The following is a 14,762-nucleotide window of genomic DNA, read 5'->3' as shown; positions in this document are numbered from 1 at the left end:
ACACACACACACACACACACACACACACACACACACACACATTACTTACCATTTGTAGACGCACTCATCATGTATCTTCCATATGAAAGAGGTGGAATTCCAACAGTGTGAAGCTTGATGATGGTGCTCCTCAGAGCAGCGAGACAGAAGGTCCAATAGGACTCCTGACAACTCTCCTTGCCGGCTCAACTCTCCCTCTCTCTCTCTCTCTGCCGGCTCAAGTCCCCCTCTCTCTCTCTCTCTCTCTCTCTCTCTCTCTCTCTCTCTCTCTCCCTCCCTCTCTTTTTCTCTCTCAGTCTCTCTCTCTCCCTGCCGGCTCAACTCTCTCTCCCCCACCCCCTCCCTCTCCGTCCCTCCCTCTCTCCGGGGCTTTTCCCTGCAGGAGGATTTACCCCCCTCCGGCTCCCTCCACACCCTGCGTAAAGTCAGCAGCCGCTTGCGGGATTTGGTGAAATCGAAAGTGACGGCACCATCGTCCTCCTCCTCATCCTCCTCCTCCTCTTCTTCCTTCTCACGCCTTCCTCTTCAGCCTCTCCCACCCACCAGATCCTTGTCTCCGTTTTGGTGGCGGAGAGCCCGTCCATCTCCGCGCAGGGCAGCCGGTCGGTGTGCTGCCACGGACGCCGGCGTGCCCGCGTGCGCTCCGGCGAGATGGACATGCTGATCCGTCTGCGCTTCTCTCGCCTCTTATGGTGCGACAGCGCCGAACAGAGTCTGAGCTCCGAACTGCACCCAGTAGGTAAAGGAGTAGTAGGTAGAGGAGAAATCCTTTTAGTGTGGAAAAAAGATCAGTTATTGGAGCATTAATATTTAAATGAACGAACAATACATTTTTGTTCACTCATATATTGAGACAGACGTTTTTCACCTGGCTGGGAGAAAAAGTTATACATCTAATTTTTGTCGGTGGATGGATTATATACTCCTCTAACTCAAATGCTCTGACTATTTTCCTTTCTTGATGTTTTAAGATGAGCTCCCTCCCTATTCCATATGTCATATTTCAATGGCCATGGTTTAAGCATTATACTGAAGATGATGCTACTCAAAGCCCTTCATTTATTCTCCAGTATTGTAAAGTCCAATACAACAACAGCAGGCTCACACATTATGAAAAGGGACTGAAAAGAACGTGTCCATAGATCCAAACTATCCACACTAACATGTATGTACAGAAAGACGCCAATAGGTGGCAGTGTACAATAAAACGACCTGGAGTCTTGACCTGAGAGTCTGAGAGGAGGGGTGGAAGTGTGGGGATACATCCTGGAAATGGCAAATGTGAACTGAGATGAAGTTGAAACGCCTTAAACCCAGAATAGATCAAATCCCTGATCGCTGTTTGCTACGCGCTCCATGATAGGACTGGTCAGTCACCAGTCACAGAAACATGGTTGTTTTAAGATTTCAATTACCCCGATCGACTTCTCTTGTCATCTCCTCTCTTCCACCACATAAACATGTTTATGTAGTTACCTTTGTTTCCAACTCATTTCCCCATAATTCAAAACAATGTACACATGCACTTCCTGTAAACACAGGCAAACTGTGAGCTTCTCCTCTGATAACACAGAATGGGAACATGTAAGGACTTTAGCTTTAACCAACAACTGTTGTCTATTTGCTTCACAATGGTGCTTCGGTGGAACAATATGCATTTTCTGAAATATTGAGCAACTATTGCCTTTCCTCTTGTTTAGACAGGATGCATTAAACTTGGTTGACCTTTACACATCAGCGAGAGATTTAACCCCATCAGGAAACTCTCCACACTGATATCTCGATGCCTCACCCTGTAGTCCAGCGTCAGGTCTTGGCTGAAGACTTCAACCGGAAGTCGCCCCAAGCCAGAAAAACAACATGTTAACTGAAAGGCCATTTCCACTCCGTGTGTCCTTAGGATAGTCAGGTGTGTTTAATGTTCCATTGTCAGTCCAGTCTGCCAGTTTAAACATGTTGGGGTCTCACTTAACAATGTTGTTTTAACCAACATTGTATCCTTCAGTATACTTTTCATTTTGTGTCTGATTTTGCAGAAGAAAACAAACCTTTGGAATGCAGAAACAAACATGGAAATGTCCTCTGGAACTACTTTGACTGGAACAATGATGTAGCACTGGTCATCAATTAGAAATGTAGGTGAGGATGAGGTGAAGCTGTTTGTTATTATTAAGAGATGAGACGACATACTGGTCAGAAGCAGAACACAGGGAAGTTACATTACACAACTTAAGCAGATGTTCCACTTGTGGTTTCTACATGCATGTGGAAGGGGATGTGTGTGTGTGTGTGTCTGCACGGAAGTGACTGAGAAATAAGGAATAAGGACATTCTGAGACAAGTCTTCCTCCGATGGTGTTGGTGTCTAGACAGAGAAGCAGACAACACACACATGCACACACTGTCATGGATTTGGTGATGCTGCTTTAAGGTTTTTTTACTTTGTGTGCAAATGTAAACATGTACACAGAGTTCACTGTAAACATGGGCGAGCTGCTTATGACACAAACACAGCACAAACTAAACCAGTACTCTTTTTCTTTATTTTGCAGATTCTCACATTTGCACCCAACCACTGTAAACAAAGTTACTAGTTACGCAAACTGGAACTGTGGCAATAATTCTGAATGTGTGTTGTAATCAATTAAGTTGAGGGACTGCAGGACAGACGGGTGGACACGGTCTGATTCATAGGGTGGGGGAAGGGAGGCAATGGCAAGGTGAAGGTGAGGTCATTGGGTTCATTTGAAGAACGCTCCACCGCGCGACTAGAAGGTCCAATTTAGGAGGAACGTTTGGATGCAGACGAGAAACGCGTGTACGAGTGTGTGTGCGCGCGTGTTACTGTTATCAGTGATCCAGTTCCTCAGATTAAGGGGTCATAGGGGTCATAGTCACCAAATGTAGTGCTGGATAATAAGAAATTATATAAATCAACCACACACTGCTTACAGATCTTCATGCAGCTATTTAAGAAATATTTCCATCTAGTTTGAGCCAAAATACTTCAGAGTGTAGAGAAGTTCCATAATGGTCTTTCACCAGCCTCATCTCTCGGCGGAATGTCTCATCGCTCTGTTATGACACCTCAGCCAAGACATCCAACGAGTGACGCCACCATCTTTCATTTTGAAAATCATTAAATAACAAAGGTCAGCCATTTTCTAATACAGTGGAGTAGATTACTATCAAGCTTTGACAAATAACTCTACGCCAGAAAACAGAGTGTTATTTCTTAAACACTTTCTTCACATGAATCTGCGTTGTTGTACCGAAGTCTTCCTGTGTGGCAGCTTAGACGCGTCAACCTAAACATTTATCCTGGCTGGGTTTCCTCTCACATCCCTCAGATCTGAGGGCGGGGCCTTGATAGATATCCAAAACACTCTGAGCAGCTGTGTTTGGACAGAAATGGTCGAAGGGTTTGGAATAGTAAAATACCCGTGCAGTTGTGTAAATGGGCGGACTGGGTCAGATGAGGCAACAGGAAACGTCAGCCAGTGGCACACAGGTTCCACCACCAAACATCTTCCTGGGATTGGGGCTAAGAAGAAAATGAAGCACCAAACTACAATCAAAGACCAGGGGACTTTGTCATGTTTGCGTTGCTAAGCATCCGCCATACGCTGCGCTGTCCGGTCGGGCAGAATGTAGCAGTTAGCTGAAGATTTGAATACTCATTAAAAAAAGAACAGCAAATACTCAAAGATCTAATTAATATGTGGAAAGTACTGATAAAACAAATGTTTGTAATTGAAGGTCACACTGTCTAGAGAATCGGACGCATGCAGCTGTGTATGTGGTTCACAGAACTTCAGCTGCACACACCCACTGAGCAATAATGCCACATAGGGGCTTCACATGGCTCAATGTTAGGCCCCCTGTTGTTCAGCGTTTACATTAATGTTTCATGAACCATCTGTACAAATGTTAATATGCAGATGTATGCAGATGACACTGTTGGTTCTGCATATGCTGCTCATGCTATAGGCTAGGATTGTTTGGAAACGGTGCTGCACAGGGGATGACAAATGACACAAGTGGAGGGGGAGAAAAAGGGCAGAGGGTGGGGGAGAGATGAAAAACGGACAACCAAGTAGACAAGTTACACAAGGGGGAGGCAGAGAGAGAGATAGTGGGGAGGAAGAGCTATGAATGTGAGGAGAGATGAAAGAGGAAACCAGAGAGCGAGAGAGATGCAGAGGAGAGAGAGGGAAATGGAAAGTGATCAGGACAGGAAGAGAGAGTATCAGGAAGGGTGGGCAGAAAAAGTGTGTTTATCTTTCCGTTCAAATCCCACTCTCCTGATCCTTACTTATTCATTTCCTCTCACTCGTCTCCCTGCACTCCTCCGTATTCATAACTTTGAGTATATGAAAGTAGAACTAGAAAATCCTGAAAAGTGACCCCAAGTTCGTACTCTGTCCTTTTATGATCGTAAACTCAATTGTCACATCTGTCAAAACAACTCCGCCGGGTAGGAGCAACTCAAATAAACACAGTACAAAAGAGAGATAGAGAGAGAATAAGGGAAGGAAGAGAGGGGGATTGTGAAAGAGTGAAACAAACGCCTGGCTTTGGCAGAACTGGCTTTCAACATGTGTGACAGTATTCAAAGCACTATGAGTATCAAACACTCGTTTGTTTTTGATGTTATTTGCTCTTCCAGTATATAGAAAAAGTGAACCATGGGTTGCAATCTGAACACAGTTCACATTAAATTGCTTCTAAATGAGTCTCAGCTCAGAGTATTGACTCAAAAACGACTGAGGTCAAATCAATAAATGACAGACCATATAGGGTTGCTGTGAATTCCCCCTACAGGAGAAATGGCAGGGCAATAATGGAAGCACAGAGTGAGAAGCAGCAGGAAGCAGCGCGTAGATGCACACCGTGTTCAGGATTCAATGGGCCGCTTCTAAAAGAGAACAGAAACCTTTCAGAGAACGTCGTCGCAGACATTCTGTGGTTAATCAACACTGGCACTGAGTGTTTCTCACGTGTCTGGCAACTCTTCCTCCACCTCATAAGTCGATCCCTCCCCCAACAGAGATGCTGCGATCGATGAAGATATTGTATTTTGGCGGGATTAAATATTGGATTGAGGGGAAAGTGGCCTCCCATCTTATGTTACTTGACAGAGAGGGTGGATGACGGATGGCAAAATGGGAAAGAGAGGCGTGAAAGACAGAAGGTGAGACAAGAGGAATGGATGAAGGGCAGGGGAATGGAGCAAGGAGGATGATGAGGGATAGATAGGAGTGGTGCAGAAAGGAGGATGTGGAGCGAGGGGAAGGGAGGACGGGACAGCGACAGGATGAGGCTGGTGGAATGTATCTGGAAAGAGAAAGACGGATATGGAAATATTACTGTGCGCCAGGGCGAGAGAGAGAGAGAGAGAGAGAGAGAGAGAGAGAGAGAGAGAGAGAGAGAGAGAGAGAGAGAGAGAGAGAGAGAGAGAGAGAGAGAGACAGACAGAGACAGAGACAGAGAGAGAGAGAGAGAGAGAGAAAGACAGAGATGGTGTTATGTTAAGTCTTCTGTGGTCTTCTTCTCTGTGCTTTCTCAGTATCTCTTAGCTGTTGCTCTACTAACACAAACTGTGGTTTCCTCTGTGGGCATGGAGCGCTCTGCCATCACCCTGGGTGGCCCAGGTCACGCATCAGGCCTACAGATCAGCTGGAGGCGTGAGGACATCAAGTACTCAGAGTAAAAGAGGAAGTACTCTTGTACTGTATGTACTATAAAATGCATTGTGTCATTGAGCCACAACAAGGTTCTTTTATCGGGACATTTTTTTCTTGACAACTTTCACATTCAATGTAAATCTGAATTTGAAAAGTAAGTTGATGTTTCCTGTTTCGTAGCACCTCAGATACTGAAAGACTGAAGACTGAAAATCAGGAAAACCTCACAACACAAGAAATAGAACTGAGAATATTCAAATAAACACAAACAGAATGTGTCCAGCTTAGCATACTTCCACCTTAATGTACAGACGGTAACAGGCCGGATGGTGTAAACGAATCAGAACATGGATGCTGCCTCTTTCCTGTGGGGACATACGACGACTAAAGACTTCCTCTCCTCTAACTTTACATCTTGCATAACAAGCTGTTTTGCCTGTGTGTGTGTGTGTGTGTGTGTGTGTGTGCGTGTGCGTGCGTGCGTGTGTGTGTGTGTGTGTGTGTGTGCCTTTGAACTCTTATTTCATACATACAGAAAAGAGTATTGATTTGTCTGCATGAATGTGTGCAAGAACCGCAGGAATCGTGCTCGCACCTCAGGTCAAGGGTGAAAATGAGAGCGTTTGCTTTGTGTTTTAACTGGGACAGATGTGGTGTGTTTGAGCATGTGTGTGTGTTTGCGCGTGTGGTCTCTTTCGTGTTTAAGCCAGCAGCTTTTCTTCATTACACTCCTATTTTTTTTTGAGTTATTTAATAGTTTAAACCTCTAAATATTTTGGTATCGAAGGTATTTTCTGGAATGCAAAAATGAGCTGGTGCAACACTTCAAACATGTTACATTTAAGTGTCTTTTCCTGCTCATCGAACAACTTTCACATACATCCGTCATGGCGCCTCCTCCATTACGGCCGCCATTTTGTATTAAATTTCTTAAAGCTGAATCCGTGTTACATAAAGTATTGGACAGGTTTGGTATTAATATTTTGGTATGTCCATTTAACAACAGATAACAAAAATGTAACGATTTAACAACATAAACCGCATCCCATTGAGTCCGAAATTAATTAAGTGTATTTACTAAATTCCTTTAACTTTCGCACCTTTCACTACGCAGGTGAGTTGGCGTTAGCGAGTTAGCATACAGCCCTTTATATCTATATACACACTAATACTCTTACAACCCGTTTCTCTGAACAACATTTGTAACAGTCTCAAGTACACGTTCGTCCCTTAAACTCCATGTATGTAAATTACAATAAAGGCGTAGTTACTGACCTGTGATAAAGAACAGAAGATGCGCAGGTACAGGATAACTTCTTCGTCTTTTGCCTCTTCTACACCACTCGAGCAACAATGCGCCATCTAGCGGTCGGGGTTTGAAATAGCAGCGCCATGACGTCAAATGCAATGAAATAACACGCGTGAAACCAGTGAAAATAATGAAAGAAATACGAATAAATGTAAGATTTTTACCTGCTTTATTTATTTATTCAGTTAGTGACATTTGGCCTCTGTTATATCAATCATTCTACACTGGCATTGATTTTTTTCAGCTTTCTCCCAGTTTACGTCGCTATCCTACAACAATTTTCTCCTTTTTCTTTGTGACATTTGAATACAAAAAGGACACAGAGGAAGCGTCAATAAACCATTAACAGTAGATTTAGCTGTATTATCGACGAACTGCTGAAGCATGTGCTGAAACACACAAACACACACACACACATATGCCACATAAAGTGCATGAATGAATTGTGACGCAGTGTGTATCAATGAACCTGATCTGGTATTTAACACATTTGAGAGTTTCATCACCTGGAGGCCTTTGGAGTGATCCAGCTGCTGATATCAATGAGGGAAATGCAAAGGAGTTTTACTTCTATAACCCCTGTGGCCCAAAATAACTCATCACGTGTCACTACCCGATATCTATAGGGACACTTAAAGAGATACTCCACCTTGAAATCTTTGGAACATTTAGTAAAAAGAGGAGGATCACTACAAGCCTTTCTGGCGTCTTTAACTTTGCAGTAATCCAACAAGCAAATGAACCTTATACGTCCACAGAGAAAACACCCACATGACACACAAAGATACTATATGTTGGTGTTAAGGTGTAAATAAATACTGACCTTGTCCTGCCAACTTCTTCCATCTGCAGCTGTCTGTCAAATGTCTGCCTCCAAATATATTCAAACATATGGAGAGTAATGCAAAGAATTTTCAATATACAGTAAACTGCACCGATAATTACTTGCAGCGATGTGTTTGTACACACTGTTTGACATTTCTGGGGTTTTCTGTGGTGCTTTGTCCAGTGCAGCAGCCTGAACTTAACTTAACCATAAATCTGACTCTAACTTTATCCGCCACCGCTGTGTTGCTCAGTCCAATGAAAGGTTGTGTGTGTTTTTCAAAAATTATAGGTTATAGAATCCAGGTCAGAGATCGTTACCGTTGTACTTTATGTCCCTCAACTGCAGCAGCAGCAGAGAAAAAACAAAAATCTGCGGTTGCTCTGTGAAATAATGGAAAAAAGAGTTCAGGAAAGATTAACTGGGTATATAGATGAGAAAAAGCTTAAGTTTCCCAGAGGGCATGCAGGCACTGTGCAGTGCTGCACGCTGGAAGCCAGTCCTTGCTCTCTGATTGGCTACTGTCCTGCAGTGATGTCATCAGGGCTTAGCATATAAAAAGGCAGGCGACTCAGCTGCTGCAAAAGTGCAAATGTGGCTGAGAGCTGAAAGAGTGTGTGTGTGTATGTGAGGGTGTCAGGAAAAGAGAGAGGTAGAGAGAGAGAGCGTGTGTGCGAGACCCTAACCTGCTGACAAACACTACCATGATACTGTGTGTAGTGGATTTCAAAGCGTCTGGATTATCGAATCACTGGAATATAAAGCACAACACGGAGCTGAGAGGTAAGAAAACTAACAACAAACCTGAGTTAAAAAAAACATGTGCTTCCTTTGTACTTCTCCTTCATGCATACATGAACAACATTAATCGACTCATAATGATGTCATATATGCTTAAAAGAAACTTGAAACTGGTTCACATGATTGTTCAAGCATAATGCATAAAGTGCAAAGTGACACAGCAGGATCAAGCTCAATACCAAGCAGGGAAATCTGGGATGACGACGAAGTCGATTTCTCCTTTACTGAACTATTTTATTGGGGTTAAAGCTCAGACTGATATCAACATTCTCGCACTGTAGTTCAGTTATAAGCACTGAGGCCAAATGATAAACGTTAACATTCGCTCCAGCAGGAGCCTCAGAGATACATTTGCAAATACAGTTATCAGACCCAAACTGAAACTCTGAGACTCCAAAGGGCTCTAATCCAACATTACCAGCATTATTTCAGTAATGTAGTGCCACGCGAGGTTCAGAAACCTCTTCCTCTTGGTTTTCGTTATCCACTACTTCTCCTAAGCTCTGCAAGACTTGTGTTTTCAGGTGTGCATGCATCTGCCCTGTGTTTGCGTGTGTACCACAGTATTACCACACAAATATCCCCACCGACCCACCGACCCACCTCGCCCTCAACATGCAGACAACCTAAGTCTTGGTAAATCTTCAGTGTTTGATTATCGGCCTCAGAGTTGGTTAAGTTTCTACTTTGTGTGTGTGTAACTGATTAAAGAGCGTATGTGTGAGTAACTGTGTGACGGCGTGTGTGTGAGTGCAGCTGGACTGATCCGTGGACAATTACAAGAACAAGCAGAATACACAGAGTCTGGGTCAGCTTTAGATGTTTTTGACCGACAGGCTGTGCAACAAGTGCGCTCAAAGTTCATGCACACACACACGCACACACACGCACACACACACACACACACACACACACACACACACACACACACACACACACACACACACACACACACACACACACACACACACACGGTGACATGTGCACATAGAAGAACAAACCCCACATAGCTGGATGGCATGCAGAGCAGACCATCATCATTTGTCAGGAGGACTCTGGACCCCCTGCTCACCCTGCATAATGAAAAATTTACAAACAACCCTGCTGTTAATTCGGCACCAAATTCATCATTTGCGCAACAGTATGTCATACCGCACACACACACACACACATACACACTCACATCAAGTCACTGCATCAACATTGGCAGATGTGTCTCAAACCCCCGAGTCCCAAAGGGGGGGGGGGGGGGGGGGGGGGGCGTGACAGGGGGGTCAACAGTTGAATCAATGTGCCTCTTCACAGATGGCATTGACGCGGGGCGCGAGTGTTTGGATTGTGTTGGAACACAGCCAGTCTACGTGTAAATCCAGGTGTTCCTGCACCCAGAGGATCCATTACAGCCAAACCAGCTGTGAAAGGAAGCCAGGGGCTGCGTTCAAGAACACAACCACTGTAAATGCTGTCTTAGTCCAAATGTGTGAAAACAGAAGCACGTGCAGCTCTGTCAGTAAGCAGCTGTGTCTTCTTCATTTCTCTTTTATAAAACACCAGGTGCTCCCCTTCATTTTGATCTACGCCTCCATTTTCTGTTCATGATTTTGAGGCAAACTGCAAGCCGACAGGAAAGAGCCCTGGGAGAACTTGATTGAATCCTGTGCGTAAAAGCAATAAAACTTCTGTGGAGTCCTCTGTGCAAATTCGTTAATGCAAATGGGAATGCAGGTAAATGCAAATAAGTCAATTGGAGAGTTGTTGTCAATCCTGTCGGTGAACAGGTGTACCTAGCCTAGCCGGTCAAAGTTACGACGTAACTAGACCGGCTGGGCTAGGTCCACAAAATACTTCAGACCGAGTGAAAACAAACAACCAAACTGCTCCTGAAATCAAAGAATCTGGGCTGTACCCGTGTTACACAATAACATCCTGTCTTGTGTGTAAACTCGTCTGCAGATCATGGCACTTGCGAGTCCTGTGTCGGCACTGGCTAACCGATCGCAGCTCAACGACTCCTCGCTGTTCTCGGGGTTCCCCCCGAGGTCTTCGCCGTACAGCGATGCGGAGATCGTGTTGCTCGGCGCCGCCATGGCCATCCTGGTTCTGGCCATCGTTTTCGGTCAGTTGTTACACTACAACTGCAAATTGATTGTTTATTAATGATTGGTGGATGTGTGCAGTGCAGCATCTCCGTCAATACCTCCTTCTGTCCAGGTAATGTGCTGGTGATCATGGCCATTCTGCGGTTCCAGCGGCTCCAGACGGTCCACAACCTCTTCATCGCATCACTGGCCATCGCCGACCTCATCATGGGCGTGGTCGTTGTCCCCTTTGGCTCCACCTACATCCTGCTAGGATCCTGGCAATTTGGAAACTTCATGTGCGAGTTCTGGACGGCGACCGACGTGCTGTGTGTGACGGCCAGCATCGAGACGCTGTGTGTGATCGCTGTGGATCGTTACTTCGCCATCACCTCGCCACTGCGCTACCCAACGATGCTCACCAGGTACGCTGGAGACATTTGGCTCTCAAGTGATATAAGTTTGAAACTTCCTACAGACGTTCTTTGCCATTAACCACCATTTTGCTGATTCATATACTTAAAAAACTGTTGCTGTTTTGTTTTTAATGGGCTCCTCTTTTGCTCTCTTTCCGTCTGTTGGTCTGCAGGCGTCGAGCCTTTGCGGTGGTCCTGGGGGTCTGGGTGGTGGCCTCCCTCATCTCCTTCCTGCCCATCCACATGAAGTGGTGGGTATCCGAGGATGAAGAGGCGTTACAGTGTTTAGCTGACAAATACTGCTGTGATTTCAACACCAACGTGCCATACGCCGTGTCTTCCTCCATCGTCTCGTTCTACCTGCCACTGGGGGTGATGATATTCCTGTACACCCGGGTGTTCCAGGAGGCCCAGAAACAGCTGGAGAAGATCCGGAGCAGGGAGAGGCACTTTAACAACCTGCACTACACTGCACAGCTGGCTACTCCCAGCGACAGCCCCGCCATGAACGCAGCCAGAGCAGGCGGCGAGGTGGGAGGACAAGAAGGACAGGACAGACTAAACATGGAAACAAAAGGAGGTATGGATGCCAACGGGGAGGATAAAGGAGGAGAGCAGAAGCAAAGTGATGGTGAGAAAAGGCAGAAGGCAGACAAAGGTGAAGGTAAATACTCAGCCACGAAGCGTCTGAAGTTCTGCCTGAGAGAACACAAAGCTGTGAAGACTTTGGGCATCATCATGGGGACCTTCACGCTGTGCTGGCTTCCCTTCTTCATCCTCAACATCCTAATGACCTTCCTCAAGGAGGCCAACGTGCTGTTACTCTTCAGACTGCTCAACTGGCTTGGATACTCCAACTCGGCCTTCAACCCGCTCATCTACTGCCGCAGCCCCGACTTCAGGCACGCGTTTCAGGAGATACTCTGCCTGAGGGGCCAGAGGGGCGGCCTGGGCGGGAGGACAGGGTGGCCGTGGTGCAGGGACAGAGACTTTTACTCCAAGGCGCCGCGTCGGACAAAAGGGGAGGCGGAGATGAACGGCGGGAGGGGGCTGGACGCTAAGCAGCAGTTAGGGTGGAGGGGGAGCCTGGATTCCTCTCAGGACAGCGCCTTAATGCTGGCTCCTCCCACTTCGCACTCTTCTCACGAGCAGGTCTTAGAAATGAATGCGGGCTCTACAACCAAAGGCCAGCCGGCGAGCAGCTCCACTAATGCAGCCCGCCAGGACAATCAGGCCTCCATTGCTTGAACTGTTGGAGCTGTTAGAGCAGTAAATCCAACCAGACGGAGCTCATGAAGTTTGTTTTTTGTGGAAACGATTGCAAATTGGCACTACTTCTACTTTGTTTGGACATAAACAAAGTAATGAGACAAAAGGAAAACCATTCTCAATCATGCTACTGCCAAATTAGCAGGAAAACTGAGCATCATGAGCCTATAAAGAGGTACTTACTGCAGGTTTATTATATTTATTCTGCTATTTTGCATACACAGTGACACGAGTCAATCGATGACAGATGGGGGGCGCATAACGGACTGCATATTAATGGGTTTGCTACTGAACCACAGGTGCTCCAATAGATAGAAGTGTTAGTGTAGAGGCGTACAAAAGCATGAATACAGCACCATGATAACAACAAATACACAAACATAAATAGACATCACGCATGCCCACACATTCCAAAAAAGGAGGAAGTCAGACACAATGAGGTCGCTGGTTCCTCCTGACTGCCTGCAGACTGGGAGGTCAGGTGAACATGGTGCCAACAGACCTGACACTGATGTTTACTGCTGACTCATCTGTATTTTAGAAAACACAAATAATGAAACTTCAGTAAGCTTGTAGTCACGTCTACTTCTGATTGTTTGGATCAAAAAATGTTAAAATAAAACAGTTACAGGAAGAGATTTGACCCTCAGAAAAGTATTTATTTAGTTTTTTTACAATGATTGAACATCAGGAAGAACTATAGTGCCATGCCACCAAAATGTTTGCAGCCTTTTTCCGAATTTGCCTTGAACTGCCTCATTTGCATAAGTTTCTCCAGACACACCAGCATGTAAATATTTATAAGCAGGTTCATTGTGACGAGTGTCCACAGGTGCTCCTGAACAAAACAAAACAAAACACAGCCAGATGTTCTCCAGCTGATCAGTTGGGCACCTGAGCAGTAACATGAAAGGAGCTTCAGACGTGACAAATAGTCAGAAAGATGATTATGGGGAAAATCATTTTGTGTGAATTTGGGCTTTATAAGATAAAAATCAGATGGATTTGGATGAGTGAGGTTCACCTGAACAGACGCCCCCCCCCCTCTCTCTCCATCACTCCCTCCCTCCCTCCCTCTCTCTCTCTGTCTGTCTCACTCTCTTTCTCTCCCTCTCTCTCTCCCTCTCTTGCTCCCTCCATCCCTCCCTCTCGCTCTTTCTCTCGCTCCCCCCCCCTCTCTGGTTGGGGCCTGAGCTCGGTGTCTTAGGGCAACGGGGAACAAAGGCAGACACAGTGTAAACGCTGGAAGACCCCGCTGCTCTTGTCATACGATAGCAAAGAATCCTCTGTGGTCCCGTCGCTACAATGGACAAAGAGAAACCAAAAGGGCGACAAACTCACCCTGAGGTAAAGAAAACACAGATGTCCACACATCCCACGGTCATCACTGAAAAATGAGGTGAAACATCTGAGACGTTCCAGTCTGATATGTGAGCCTCTCCGTCACGTGAACCTGCTCGGACGGGTAAACGCGTGTGTTCTGTTTTTCGTTTCTTCCTGGCTCCCTTCTCACGTTCACATTTGTTTACTGGCGTGTATCTTCATCCCATAAACATCAGAGGCCGGAGCTTGTCGGTATCATGACCGTCTGTACTTCTTTGTTCTACTCCCTCTCTGTTTGCCTGGGCCTCCTCTCCTCCTCTGTAAACATCTCCGTCCACACCCGCTCTTTCATTTCATCTGTTTAGCTTTGTTAAAGGAAGAAAAAAGTACTGTAATCTGACAGACTAAATTGAGGAGCTGCCCCCCCCCCCAATCCCTTAAAGTATGTCCTCAGATAACAGAACAAGTTTTTATGATACTTGGAAACTTAGTTGGACTGAAGTAACCTCTAAATTAAATGTACTGCATGTGGTAATGAAGTTGTGAGTCATATCTGATCAAGTGGGATCAATAATTGGTGATTGTGTCAATGATATGATGCAACATGTCTGTGTGTGTGTGTTGTTGTGTACTTGTGGTGTGAACATTGGTTATTTGTTTGTGTTGTAAAAGCTTGAAAAACATCTTTGGGTACTTCTGGTCTACTGTGTGTGTGTGTGTGTGTGTGTGTGTGTTTGGCAGTGGGATTACCATGGGATTATTATTGTTTATGTGTATGAAATTGAATTCATCTGGTCCTCATTGTAAGTACTGATCAAGCAGCACTGAGTCGACACTTTATGTTATTTTACACTTGTGTATTGTGGCTACAGAGACAGATTTCAAACATGTTGTTCTGAGGAAATTGTGTATTAACGGTGTATTTTCTAAAAAAAAAAGGATTCTTCGTTTCTTTCTACCTCCACCTGAGTCACATTGTGATCATCTCGTCTCTGTGCATATTTATTTGTAAGTTGTGTGTATACGTGTGTGATTAAATGTCTGGAAACTGTA

At 45.2% G+C, this 14,762-nt stretch overlaps 2 protein-coding genes across 6 annotated transcripts in view; one reads left to right on the top strand and one right to left on the bottom strand.

The window, feature by feature from the left end:
• LOC143009157 (actin-binding LIM protein 3-like) overlaps positions 1 to 183 on the bottom strand; it is a 27,016-nt gene extending 26,833 nt beyond the window's left edge. For both annotated transcript variants that reach the window (XM_076161169.1, XM_076161170.1), the window contains exon 1: positions 50 to 183. In XM_076161169.1, coding sequence (XP_076017284.1) covers positions 50 to 71 — 22 coding nt within the window. In that variant the 5' untranslated portion in view covers positions 72 to 183. The remainder of the gene's footprint in view (positions 1 to 49) is intronic.
• An 8,211-nt stretch (positions 184 to 8,394) lies between these two features.
• adrb2b (adrenoceptor beta 2, surface b) lies at positions 8,395 to 14,762 on the top strand. Of its 4 annotated transcripts, none has more exons than XM_076161309.1 (5): positions 8,395 to 8,605; positions 10,178 to 10,348; positions 10,577 to 10,739; positions 10,835 to 11,126; positions 11,291 to 14,762. In XM_076161309.1, the coding sequence occupies exons 2-5, from the start codon at positions 10,331 to 10,333 to the stop codon at positions 12,363 to 12,365; spliced, it is 1,548 nt and encodes a 515-aa protein (XP_076017424.1). In that variant the 5' UTR covers positions 8,395 to 8,605; positions 10,178 to 10,330; the 3' UTR covers positions 12,366 to 14,762. The 4 variants fall into 4 exon arrangements, with proteins under 4 accessions (XP_076017424.1, XP_076017422.1, XP_076017423.1 ...); XM_076161307.1 differs by having other exon boundaries at positions 9,929 to 10,348; XM_076161308.1 differs by having other exon boundaries at positions 8,395 to 10,078.

This window comes from Genypterus blacodes, unplaced genomic scaffold, assembly GCF_046128005.1.
Source record: "Genypterus blacodes isolate CSIRO-AG114 ecotype Tasmania unplaced genomic scaffold, CSIRO-AGI_Gbla_v1 ptg000111l_1, whole genome shotgun sequence".
Classification (NCBI taxonomy): Eukaryota; Metazoa; Chordata; class Actinopteri; order Ophidiiformes; family Ophidiidae; genus Genypterus; species Genypterus blacodes.
Note: the sequence above shows the minus strand (reverse complement) of the source record. Positions and strands in the feature narration are given on the sequence as shown.

Bases quoted from the DNA above. Each gene is read 5' to 3' on its own strand.
- adrb2b (XM_076161309.1), top strand. The intron at 10,740-10,834 runs GTCAGTTGTTAC...CCTTCTGTCCAG, and splicing joins GGTTCTGGCCATCGTTTTCG to GTAATGTGCTGGTGATCATG. The intron at 11,127-11,290 runs GTACGCTGGAGA...GTTGGTCTGCAG, and splicing joins TACCCAACGATGCTCACCAG to GCGTCGAGCCTTTGCGGTGG.